This window comes from Triplophysa dalaica, chromosome 19, assembly GCF_015846415.1.
Source record: "Triplophysa dalaica isolate WHDGS20190420 chromosome 19, ASM1584641v1, whole genome shotgun sequence".
Lineage (NCBI taxonomy): Eukaryota > Metazoa > Chordata > Actinopteri > Cypriniformes > Nemacheilidae > Triplophysa > Triplophysa dalaica.
The window spans coordinates 4060347-4073898 of record NC_079560.1 but is presented as its reverse complement, the minus strand read 5'-3'; the positions used below and the strand labels follow the sequence as shown (position 1 = coordinate 4073898).

General features: G+C 37.3%; 1 protein-coding gene across 11 annotated transcripts in view; it reads left to right on the top strand.

The window, feature by feature from the left end:
* The window catches only part of nedd4l (NEDD4 like E3 ubiquitin protein ligase), a 57038-nt gene that overhangs the window by 29893 nt on the left and 13593 nt on the right, over nucleotides 1-13552 (top strand). For 2 of the 11 annotated variants that reach the window (XM_056730483.1, XM_056730476.1), the window contains 11 exons: nucleotides 1051-1101; nucleotides 1579-1629; nucleotides 3201-3262; nucleotides 3563-3665; nucleotides 4478-4638; nucleotides 4796-4931; nucleotides 5186-5377; nucleotides 6936-7013; nucleotides 9722-9781; nucleotides 10461-10595; nucleotides 11276-11443. In XM_056730483.1, coding sequence (XP_056586461.1) covers nucleotides 1051-1101; nucleotides 1579-1629; nucleotides 3201-3262; nucleotides 3563-3665; nucleotides 4478-4638; nucleotides 4796-4931; nucleotides 5186-5377; nucleotides 6936-7013; nucleotides 9722-9781; nucleotides 10461-10595; nucleotides 11276-11443 — 1197 coding nt within the window. Of the gene's footprint in view, nucleotides 1-1050; nucleotides 1102-1578; nucleotides 1630-3200; nucleotides 3263-3562; nucleotides 3666-4477; nucleotides 4639-4795; nucleotides 4932-5185; nucleotides 5378-6932; nucleotides 7014-9721; nucleotides 9782-10460; nucleotides 10596-11275; nucleotides 11444-13552 lie in introns of all 11 variants that reach the window. The other 9 variants (XM_056730482.1, XM_056730473.1, XM_056730484.1 and 6 more) reach the window with 7 other exon arrangements.

Here is a 13552-nt window from a genome sequence, read left to right as displayed (position 1 = left end):
AAGTCTCCAGATCGGAAAAGAATTTCAGGATCCCTAAACATTTGCTGGCGGATTGAGAGTTGGCGTATTTATTTTTTTACTTTGTGTTTGTCATTGATTTAGGTGACTTGAATAACTGATGACAGTTTTCTGCATGCACGATCAATTGTGTTTTTTAAGGTTGTTGTTTAAACACAAGTGTTTCTGAATGCATACAGTGATCTGCCAGTTTTAAGGTCTTGGATTGAATCCGGCTGTTTATGTCTGTCATCATTTGATTGCTCTTTTTATCACACAATGTTCTCCAAATGTTATTAATGTTAGTAAGGCGTGTGAATAACAATTATAAGACAATATTGAGATACAGTAGATTTGTGGCTTTGAAGGAACAGTTCACCCAAAAATTCTGTCATTGTTCATTCACCCTTAAGTTTTACACATTTCTTTGTCCTGTTGAACACAAAATAATTCATTTTTAAGGCACTTTTGACTACCATTGTAATTTTTCCTACTATGGTAGTCAGTGGTGACCAAGAACTGTTTGGTTACAAGCATTCTTCCGAATATCTTTCTCTGTGTTCCTCAACAAAGACATTTATTCAAAATTGGAACAACTCAAGGCTGATTAAATGATGATGGAATTTTATATTTTGGGTGAACTTTCACATTAACCAGGATTATATGTTAAAAAATTGTAACATTTTTTGTATTTTTTAGGTCAATTTAAAGGAACTTCTGATAGTGATTCACAATCATTAAAGGTCACCCAAAAGTTTAAATTCTTTCACAATTACCTCTATGACTTTCTTTCTTATGTAGGACACAAAACAACATGGTTTTGTGTCCATACAATGGAAGTCAATAGGGGACTAAGACATTTCTCAAAATATCTACTTTTGTTTTCGATAGTAGTAAGAGTCATATACAGATTTGAATCTGTCTAGATGCATAATTTCAAAACAAAAATATTTTTTCCTCACAAGTGCTAGAGCCCTTCTTCAACATTCTGTATCCAAGAACGGGTTTGTGTACTGGACGTTGTTGTCTTTAATACATTTATTCCACACACAGGCTCAGATTGGTCATGATCGTTCCAAGAATGGGCTTTTCAACCTGGGCCAGGTAATTTACTGGTCTGATGTGAACACCAGACACCTGCTTACAGTCTCACCAGTTTTGCTTGGGGGGTTTGGTGGGTGGATTTCGAGAAGAACTGGAGATTTGTGATTGGCAGTTCATGCAATAACACACTCCTCCTTACTTTGACCTTTGAACCGCACACATAGCTCATCTGCTGCTCTTCACAGGTTTTTTTCTCTTCTAAATCAATGCCTTTCGGAAATAACGTCACCTTTATTTTCTCTCTCTTTCCCTCTCGCACACATTCCTTAATTTTTTGAGGGGTTACGCAGGTGTGTTTTCGTCCTCATTTTGGTGGTTTTCCTTTTTCTAAAGCTCCATTATTTTACTTCAAACCTAAATCTAATTTTCTGTTTATTTCTTTGATAATGCAGGCCTGCTTTCTTGGTGTTTCCATTGCCAAAATATTATAATGTTCTCTCTCTCATTATAAAATTCTCTCTCTCTTTTGTGTTTCAGACTAGAGATGACTTCCTCGGGCAGGTGGATGTACCTCTTACCCATTTACCGGTAAGATTATGTATGCTAGTTTTGTTCCAGTGCTCGTCTTAGTTGCTTATTTTAGAATGCTGTACAGAAACCTAGAGAGAGAAAGATAAACGACACATGATGATGACTGTGAATTTTGAAACGCATGTCCCTGTACGGAGTGGAAAGGGAATCGGCTGGAATGTAAACACACATGCTGCCTTGAAGAAGGGCTATTCCATTAAAGAAAAATCGAATAAAAAAACGACTTGTTTCCAGGGCACACCATAAATTACTATGGTTTATTATGGAATTCTGGATGCTGTTTGATCAATCCAGTATTTAAGCCGTGTTAAAATACATGATCACCTAGAAATGTGTATACTGTATATTACTGTGCAGCAAAACTATTAACCTTAGTAGATAGGAATGTTAGGTTAAAGAATTTCATATATAATACATATTACACATCCTTTTACATTTTATTGACCATATAGGGTATCTATTCTTCATGCATTAACGGAATATTTCCCCTACAAAATGAAAATTCTGTCAATATTTACATGCCCTCGAGTCCTTTCAATCCTGTATGACTTTCTTTCTTCTGCAGAACACAAAAGGAAATATTTAGAAAATGTTTGGTTACTAGAAAACCGTGGGTCCCCATTGACTTGCATTGGTTTGTGTTCTTACAATAGAAGTCAATGGGGACCGTACCGACATTTTTCAAAATATCTTCTTTTGTGTTTTCCAGAAGAAAGATAATAACACAGGTTTAAAATGACAACAGGTTGAGTAAATGATACAGTAGTTTTATTCTGAAGGTAAACCATTCCTTTAAGGCACTTGAGGTCATGCTTCATTGTAAAACTGTACACGGCAAACTTTAAAATGTTGGTTTTCAATATGGTATTTTATTCCAGTTACTTTCTGAAGACGGAAGAGTCTTCCCACAGTGGACTTTCATAGGAAATTATTTGGAATGGAAGAAGTCTTATGTTTGTCTAAACTGTTTCCAGTGGCTATGCGAAAGCTCTTTTCTGGATTGCACATTAAAGACGCACGCGAACACAGACTCTGCTCTGTTTTTCTTGTGGCCGCCTACATATCCACCGTTCAGTCTTGCGTGGTTGCAGTCCAGACCACGCATTCTTTTTCAGCTTGCTTTAACTGTATTTAAGAAAATGCTTTACATGTTTTGATCGGACATGCCCCAAACATTTACTTGCAGTGTGTTTATAGATTAAGCTACATTTTAAGAGTGCTTAAAAAACGACCTCTTTCAATGCTTATTGCCTCTGCTTTAATCCGTACTTGCCAAACAGGAAAGCTCTCCCTTTTTCCTTCAGAGCCTCTAGTCTTTCCTCTCATAGTTTTGGTTTTGGGCTCCATCAGAGGTGCCAATTCCATCCATTTCCATTTGTCTGGCATGAATATTCAAGGCGGCCAATTGAAACGTAACACTAGAACAGCGTTATGTAAGATTTGGACGTTTTCCAAGGGTCTTTATCCCCCCCACCCAAAGGGGGACTTGTATATACAGTAATAGTGCTTTATGAGTTTACCATAGATTTGACACGTTTGTTTATTGTCTCTGTTTTGTGTGTTGGTAGACGGAGGACCCTGCAATGGAACGGCCATACACATTTAAGGACTTTCTTCTCCGTCCGAGAAGGTCAGTGTTTATCTCGCCCATAAACCCTAGCTGTTATATTTGAAGTCACAAACAGTGTGATGTGTTGGCTGTGCGCAGTGACCCTGTTCACAGGACCGGACGTTTCATATGATACAGCTTGAACGTGTTCCATGAGGTTGTTTCGTTTTAGAACGAAATGTACTGTTACCACACCGGCCAATGAAAGACGTTTGTACTCGCGGATTTATAGCATATTTATTAAGCTACTACATTAATATTTAAACTAAAATGTAATTTATTTTATATTGAGTGATGACATGCTTTTGATGTCTCTCGCAGTCATAAGTCTCGCGTGAAAGGATACCTGAGGCTGAAGATGGCTTACCTGCCAAAAAACGGCGGTCAGGAGGAAGAGACCAGTGAGACGAGGGAAGAGGCCGAGGTACATTCAGTTCTGTCTCTCTCTCTCTCTCTCTCTCTCTCTCTCTCTCTCTCTGACACATCTCAATACATCTAAACCCCCCTTTATTCCCAGACAGCACATGTATGAACTTCGATTAGACTTAGGTCATCATGTGTAGCTCTTTGTGTAAATGTTGGCCTTTCTATCTGACCTTATAGATCAGGACAGAATGAAATCAAATGTTTCGTATGTGAAATGTCTCTGTGTTTTTGCTCTCCACTCTTACTCTTCAGCCATTTAGAGACGGTCTTCTCATTCTGAAATGGCCGTTTCATTCTCTGATCCCCACAGACTGCTTAACATTTTTCATTTTGAAGCAGATGCCATTTGCTTTGAACGGATGACCGTCTGGCATTTCCTTCTTTGACTGTCTTGTTTCCTGTCCTTTGTTCCCTCGGTTCGGTTTTAAATTCAGGATGATTATTATATTTTCTCTCTGTGCTTTTGAAAAGTGAGATTAAATGGCAGCGAATACTGGTTTGTGTAATACTATTTAAAGTAAAATGATTTAAATGAACTGAATTTTCACATAAAAATACGCCACACAACTTTCTTTTCAAAATCTTTTGGTGTATGAGTTTTAATATTTTCACAACCCGATTATTTGAGAGAACGACAATTAGAATAAATAATCACAACAAGAAATTGTTATTGATAGTCCTTCACCTGTCCTGTGATCTGGTGTTACGTTTAGTTTGTTATATAGCAATATAGTAAATAGAGATAATGATGAATGTCTTTTTCTTATCATGTTCTCTGAATATTCTTAATTAATTCTGTGTTTTTCTCAGGGCTGGGAGGTGACCGACTCCACAGATCCAGGGTCACAGAGACCCCAGCAGCTCCTGCCTCCTATGCCCCCTGGCTGGGAAGAGAAGGTGGACAACTTGGGTCGCACCTACTACGTGAACCACAACAACCGCACCACGCAATGGAATAGACCCAGCAGTGTGTATGTGACCTATTATATTAAGTACTAAAGAGCAACTTGTCACAATTGATTTTTTTGAATATCAGTGAATAGTTATTATATTGCTGTATTGTCGTGATCATGGAACGGACTTAGATCGCAGTGCGGAACAAATTCTTTCTCCCCGTCTGTATTTTAGGGATGTGGTCTCCGAAACGGAAAATGATAATAACTTGCGGCAGATTAACCAGGAAGCCCACAGAGTTTTCCGCTCTCGACGGCACATCAGCGAAGACCTGGAAAATGAGCAGCTGGACATGCGAGACATTGATGATGTTAGTATTTGAACCCCTGGCGTAGGCTGCATGGAAATTGCTTCGTGAAGCAATTTCTACAAAGTTTTTAGTTCTTAATAAAAGCCTTTCAATAGATGGGATTGTTTTTCCTGTGTTCTTTTAAATGATAATCTCACATTTTATATTCAGTTCTCATATGAGAGTTTGTCTAGGACTCGTATGTTTAAAAATGTGTAAGATGTATATATTACTTTCAATGGCATTTTAAATCACTACTGCAATTATTCTTTCAGTCATGGGAAGTTGAACCCATATCAGAGGAGGATCCTGCTTTACTGGGCGAGGGTCTGAATCACTCTCTGTCCGGTCCCTCTTCGCTGGAAGTGCCCCTCTCCGTCACACCGGAGTTCTCCGATGAGATCAGCCTTAGATTGTCTCTCGCTCCAGACACGAATGGAGAGATCCCCGGACCCAGCTCTGCTGTGGTAAGAAAGACAGATAATAGATCAATTAATGTCTACGGATATGGATTTGTCATTAGCGCCAAAACCAATCAGACACTTAAACTGCAGTTCATATATATATGTAATTGCATAAACGAACATGATATTAGGACAGTTGCCTTTACTTCATGAGAAAGTGCAGACTTATCAACCAAAAAAATGTTCACTAAAATAAAATTTTTAGAGATGAAACTGGCAAATAGGCATTCTGTTCAATATGATGCCCAAATGGTGTTATTGAACTCTGCTGGGACAATTCAAACAAATCACATAAAATGATTTGAGTCACACTCTTCCTGGTTTTGAGTGTTTTAATGAAATGCAGACTGGCATTAAGTGTGTAATTCTTGAATTGGTGAGTAAAGTTTTGTGTTTACGAGTGTCAAAGCTAATATTGACTCTGTGACCCACATCCACACGTACGCCGCGGTACAGTCTGAATCACTCTGTGAGTCATTGTGGGAGCGACGCAGAAGTTCTCTGTCAGCTTCTGCAGAAAACGAGCCGCCCCTGTCATGAGTAATGTCTTTCTCACTGTGTCTTATCTTGCACTGCATAAGTGCATGTAGACGTGATGTGTTTTACAATCTGATTTTTAGGGATGGCTGTTATTTTGCAATAATTATATCAGATCCGATCTGATCCTGTAACCAACTACTAGCGTATCTACGTTGGTTGCCGTAGCGATGACCTAGACATAAGATAATCATATTTAAGCCATGAAATGTATGTTTTTATAATTTGAGGAAGTGCGAAGGTCAACTAGGATTATGTGTGTTTTGAGTATCTTAAAGTCTTGACATCACAGATTCACTCTATGACATCTGGTCACTGTTTGTGTTCATAATAAATGAGAAGTGCTGTAAATCAAATCATCATATTTTCTGAGATGAGATGTCTTTAAAAAATAACTTTATTCTTTTATGTAAAATGTTGAAGATTACTAGTTATGTAATAAGCATTTTACAAAACCACAAAAGCATTTTTTTGTTTAGTGTTTAGCAGTTTTTGCTGGTGTTTAGACACAATATGTTTTGTCTTTTGACAATGCAAATGAGAAGCTGACATTTTAGAAACGGGAGATGAAAAATGGAAACTTTAGCCTTCAATAGACAAAAATGTTAAGGTTTTAATATATTAATTGCATATAAATGCATATGCATGCATGTAAAACTGCTTGTTTATTATTAAATACACAGTGTATTATGTTACAGCCACATCCAAAAAACTACCTTCATAAAACTACCAAAACTAAATGGGGTGATTTTGAATTGTAAATCTCATTTTAAAGTATCAAAGCTTGTGGTTTGAAACAGGTAACTGAAAATTAGATTATAATTTTTTTCAGTTCAGACTGCAAAATTGATTTGAAACGGATAAAATCCGTCAAAAAAAGCCGCCTGTCAGAACAAAGCCAGTGATTTTCTTGAACACCATTTTTCCTGAAAATAGCTATAAAAGAAAAAATGGATAGAAGAAAGATATTACATGTTTGTCTTTATCAATTCATAACAACATCTGTTTTTTTTTGTCTCAGCAGGGTCATCTCTCCTCACGTCTCCGCTCCTCCAGCATGACTGATGGAGTCAGCGATCCAGCTCAACCTCCCACACCAACGGTACTCGTGCTCTTCTCTCCCTCACACTTCCTTCACTCTGCATGTGCTCATTTCTCTTTCTGTCTCTCAGTTCCGTACGTCTTTTAACTCCTGCAGTGTCAAATCAAGTCTCTAACACATTTGGAAGATTTCAGTATGATCCAGTTCTCTCTAATTATCTTTACCTTTAAGAGCATGTGAAGGTGGTATTGGTCATATCACTTTATTATTCATGAAATAATTGAGAGTGAAATCGGCCTAATGTACTTCCTAAATAGACATAACGGAATATATGAACTATTTATTAATGCATTGTATTGTAAATAAATATTTTGTCTTTGTCATTTTTTATTCAAATGTTGATACCCTGAAACAGAATCATATTAAGCCGCCTTATTTTTTAACTCTTCTATCCACCCGTCTACATTCAGGTTATGCTCTATTTCATTTCTCATATATAAAGAGACCAATTCTGGAGTGCTTAATCGCCTATCTCTGGTTGTTCAACTTTCATACTTGTATGTTAAAAGATAATTTTGGGTTGCATTATTGTGCTTGTGAATCATAATGAGGTATTATTAAGATACTGTCATTGATTTCTTGAAGCTCGTGATGATTGTGATGTCATCATCATATGGGGCAACTTGATTCGTTCCGGTCCATGATGTTTCCATGGCTATGTCTCGCTGTCAATTCTGTTAATGGATTATCTGACAGTGGCACATTTTGTGAAAGATTTTACTGCTAATAGGTTACGTTGTTGCAATTTGTTCAGAGACGGTTTACTACGTTGCAACTGTGATATGTATGGCTTCAAAACAAAAACATTCGTCACAGATCTTGAGTTGTAAGAAAACGCACTGTTTCTTTAAATAATTCGAAACACATGGTTAAAATAAATTACCCGTGTGGATGATGTCAACGTGTGAACTGCTCCTGTTTGCATGAGCGTGCAGAAACGGTGACAGTCAGTGGATGTTTCTCAGGAACTGCTTCATTTGTTCTTTATTTAATGGCATGATGCCCGGCTTTGAGTCGTTTTTATATTATTTTCCAGAAGTCAGCAATACCCTGATGTCCCCATCTGCTACTTTGTATGATAAGACTGCTTGGAATAAGGTTTGTGGAAGGGTCAGAGGTCGGGTTAGTCCATGCCGCAGTGTTTTGGTGTCCATTTCGTTATTGTGTCATGGCGTGCATGCTGGGAATTTCCAAGATAAGGTCTGGCAGCTCGCACAGGGCAGCTCCAGTAACCTTGTGCTGTGGATGGAGATCAGTTATCAGACCACTTCAGAACATAAAGCACAATCTGATACATTTGCTTCTAAGCCTAGGATGACTTATTTGTTGATGTGATGATGACCGCCGCGAAAAACATTGATGAGACCATTTCAAAAGGTGTGTGTTTAGGTATAATGATCATCTTTGTTTTATTCTGTGAACTACGAACAATATTTCTCCCAAATATCAAACAAGAATATTGTTTCTATTTGCATTTAACAGGTAAAACAGCTCCTTTTTGGAGTCTGTCAGTTCCTGGTCTACCACAATCATAAATAAGTAGTTACAATTTGTGTGTTGTATTTCAAGCCATGCAATAGCTTTGTGTGGGTTACAACACCGTTTATGTAATTAAAATGTACCTGTCAACTCTTTGTTTTCGACTTATTTAAACTTGCAGAGTCAAAATGTGTTGTGCCAGATATGACGTCACACATGATGTCATATGATGTCATTGACTTGGCAATTCAACTCATAGCTAGACTCAGATGGTGTTGCATTCTGGGATACGCTCTAGTCACATCAAAGCAAATCTGTCGGATATTTACGTGGGCGGGAGGTGCCATTTCCCCCACACTTCCTGTTCCTGTATGTAAGAGGGCTGACATTTCACACGTGTGTACAGATATTTAGTGGATAGCTTAAGTGATGAGCGTCTTCGAGCGTCTTCATAACATCTGAATAAAAGTGCTTTCATTGACTTCTGCTGCATCTGAAATGTAAACTCCAGGCAGGTTCCCGACCTGGAGTCATTTCTTCAGTGTTGTTGTAGTGGATGAGTCAGTACGCGAGTGTGAGCCATTCTGAATTGCGAGCTACGAAATGTTTTCACCGTGCAGAACGAAGCCACTTTGTAGACTCTGCTTAAAAACCTCATACATTTGTCACTGTGGTTGTAATATCATCCTAGGAAATTGGAATCAACTGTTATGGATCTCTCACTGCGTTTTGGTTGCTAAATCACAGTGTGAAGCACTCATAAATTTATAAGAATTCAATTACTTCCATGGAAATACAAACCCTTGATATCCCATGACTGTGTTCATAACAGAATTATGATGAAGGAAATGTCACATAAAGATTGTTGATGCTGTAATTATGCTTCAAATGCAATTTTTTTATGATTTTAGGCTCAAATTATCATTTAGGAGCACATGGCCTTCTCATTGTGTTCAAAGATATAATCAACAATCACTGAATTCATTTGAAATCAATTCTTCCTGGAGTTCATCCAATGTGATTTTTTTTATCACTTTGTCTCACACCTCAAACTCTTACTTGGGCACCTCTCACAAAATCACCCCTTTCGGTTGTCAAAATCAACTTGTATAACCCAAATCACTTCCCCACCCACCTGCTTTTACACTCTCTGGTTGACCCTGTCCTTCCATTTGCCCTCATATTACCCTCTCCCACTGGCCCATCTAAAAACAGCTGTTGTTATCCAGCAGAACCCGCAGCCCCGACGAACACGAGCACAAACAGTCACAGGCGTTGAGGACTCGATGGTAATGTCCACATGTTGTACATTTGTGCTCTCTTGTGTTCATGGTCTTTTCCCGTACTTGTTTTTAATTCTCTTTTTAAAAGTTTGAAAGTAATAAATTTTGACTATGGCTGTAATTTTATTTTGTTAATAATATTTAGTAAAAGTGCTTTTATTAACTATACACCTAATTGATTTTAAAGAAATTATCTTTAATGTATTTTTATAAGTATAAATTATTATTTTATTTATTATGTGATCAATTATTATTAATGATTTAATTAATGTTATATCACTTTATTTTTTGTTATTTTAATTTGATTAAATTATTACAAATATTGTTTTTATTATAGGAGCACTCTTTAAAGCCAGCACACACTTCTCAATATTTTATTTCTGTGCTAGTCATTTAACTAGTCCGGAAATATGAAACTAGAGATGTTTAGATTGCTGGATTGATTCACTCTTCATAAAAAGTCACCCCGTCATATACCTGTATAACAGATTTAATATATCATAAAAGGATATTTGTGTTGAGTGTTGTTTGCAAAAGTGTTTCTGTAAGTGCATGTACATCTGTATTTGTGATGGGTGCGTTTATGAAACAAAAAGTACACAACCCTAATCTCACTGTCATTATCAACATAACTCCATTGACTTTCCGATAAACAGGCTAATGTCTGGTTTTTGGCTTTGTTCAGTCTCCAACGGCCAACTACGCCATAACCACGCCGGGCCTTCCGCCAGGCTGGGAAGAACGCAAGGACCCCAAGGGTCGAACATATTTCGTCAACCATAACAACCGCAGCACCACGTGGACCCGGCCCATTCTGCAGGTAATCCATAGTTGTATTATTTATAAGAACTCAGACATTCAGTTTTGAGTCTTTCTGAATTCTCAGTGCCCATCAGCTTTGCTTTTCATGGTTTCTTCTTTATGCCTCACTTTATCAAACTCATATTTCTTTTGTTTGCTCAACCGAGTGATATTTGTTCAGCCAGCGTATTCGGTTTCCTTTCATCTATGTATTACTATTGTTGTTCCTTTATATGTTTACTTATCCTCCTCTTGCATAAACTTTTTTTTGTATTTTTGTTTTTCTAGTTCATTTTTAATAGCACGACAGTTGCAAGCTCAGCTCAGCTCAGCTCAAAAAGCTCATAAACCTCTTGGAACATTCAGGATTTGTGTACAAACATTTTTAAATGCTTTATATCCTAAAGTTGTTGGTCGTTTTAATTTGTTTAGTCAAGTTTGAACACCAATCTTGTCCTAAATCTAGGATTACATTTACACACCTTGCAGGTGAACTGAAAAAGTTTGTTTGTGTGAAATATACTGTTTATTATTTGTCTACAACACATTGTTATTCTCACCTTTTAAACTGTTCCTTATAAAATAACATAAACATTTTTCACTCTTTTTCTTTTACTGCTCCTCAGCATTTGCATGATGCTCTATTTTAGACCTTGCTTTCCTTTTATGACCCCTTTAAACCCCCTCTCTCTTCGACAGCACACAGAAGATGGAGCCAGTACCTCAGCTGCAGCATCTGGTGGTGCTTCAGCAGCCCCACCCTCTGCTTCCACCCCCTCCTCCTCCAGCGGCCATCTAAGTGAACCGCAAGTGCGTAGACCCCGTAGCCTCAGTTCCCCCACCGTCACGCTGTCTTCCCCCCCAGAGGTGAGAACTTCCTCCCGTCCACTGTCTCTTCCCTTTTCTTTTACATTCACTAGGTACAAGTTTGCATATTAATTATTTGAAAAACCACATTTGGGAAAAACATGCCGAGCCGTTTGTACACAGGAAAAGTTATTGTGTTTAGAAGCATATGGATGACCTGCAAAATGTATTAATATGATATGAAATAGTTTAGACTTCTATTCGATATGATTTAGTCACGAGCAACTATAATAACTTCAATTTTTTTTAGTAGGCCATTTACATTTTTTCTTTTAGTAGACACATTTTTATTTATTTATTGTATCATAATTGTGATGCATTTGATTAATAAATGATCAATCGAATCAAAGCAACAAGCTGTGTAGTGTAATATCACAATAGTATCACACATTTGGCTGAAATATAATGATGTCCGATCCACAGTGTCTTTAGCTTCTTAAGGTTACAAACAGCTGAGGGAATTTATCAGTCCCACCACTTGTATTATGCATAGATCGGTTTTTAATATAAAAGTTTGATGTCCCAAAGGCATATTTAGTCGAGATCAATTCCTGACCTGTGTGCTTCATATCTTTCAATTCACAATAATTTAATTCCCTTCGATTCACAGGAAGAAAAGAAGAATGTCTCCTCAGTTACTACTTCTAAGTGCTGCTATCATGCCAGCAAATTCTTCTGTTTTTATCTTATGAAGTGTTTCTGTGACAGAATGTGAGACCAAATGACTCGGCACTGTCCCGAAAATAGCATTTTTATAAGAGGTACAAGTTTTTTTTCTCAATATTTGAGAGAAACGTTGGAGTGGGACGACTAATGACAAATAGTATAATAATGGCCAAACTTTGTCTAATTTATTGACCTGGCTGACATATCGGTCTATTACAAATAGCAAGTTTTATAGAGTCGTGAGCTAGAATATCTTTAAGTGAAACAACAGGCAGACACGGACTCATTCTTGGTCGAAGTGTAGTCAATAAAATAGGTTGACATTCCTTTACTGTTGGGTATTTTCTTTCATTAAACTATTTGTTTTTCTGCAGACAGAAACAACAGAAGAGGAAACGTATTGAGTATAAGAATAAAAAATTGAACAATTTTTTAATTCCTTTCATCTCTTATAATACAAATTTTGACAACTTATAAAACATATTGGCATCTCTTGAGAAACGTCATGGGATTTATTTTTGTCCTACCCTGTGGGCTTTCAAAAGTCAAGTTTCTTTGAGCGTGATGTTGATGAAATCTTGCAAAGTTAAAATGCGATTTGCAGCTGTTGTGCGTATCAGGTTTTAACATACTGTGTGTGTGTGTGTGTGTGTGTGTGTGTGTCTTAATTCGTATCATTTGATACTTCTGAAATCTTGTCTAAGAGCAGCTTAGACAAATTTGCTTACCAGTTTGCTTACCGTCATTGGGTGCCAAAGTCTCACAATTTCATTGGCAGACATGGTTTAACCTCTCAGACAGCGGTGACTTCATAGTTTCCTTCTGTTCTGTTACTCCTAATCCGTGCCTGAATTTACACCTACTTATTTTGTTGTGATGTTTATATTCCTATTGTTGAGAAATATGTACGTGTCTGTCAAGCTGAACCTTAAAATACTTTGGGTTCATTTGATGTAACGTTCAAGAAACATTATTTCTGTCATCTGTCAATTAGGAAAAAAATTTTTGAAGAGGGTTCACATTTAAAAATCACAGCATGGTTATAACGTGAGCTGAAAGATGTAATATAACTTTTCAAGGAAGAGGCTGGTAAATATTTTGATTGCTTATTTGGCATTGCTGTGTTTCGGTAATTTTTATACTAACCGAGCAAACATTATTTTCTATACATCATTTTCTGTTCACCCACATACCACATATACAGTCCATAGAGGTTGGGTTGTATTACCCACAGTTATATCTTTTGAAAAAGGCAAAAAAAACGTATCTGTGTTATTGGGCGTCAGCCAAAGCTAATGGCTTCCACTGAGAAGAATGACTTGGCTAATGGAATAAACAATAGCTCTTGTTGCAGATGTTGGGGAATAAGTGTCCCGTGTTGCTCTCAAAGCAATTACGGCTCATTAGCACAAACATTTCCATGTGAAAACTTGGTAGGGAACT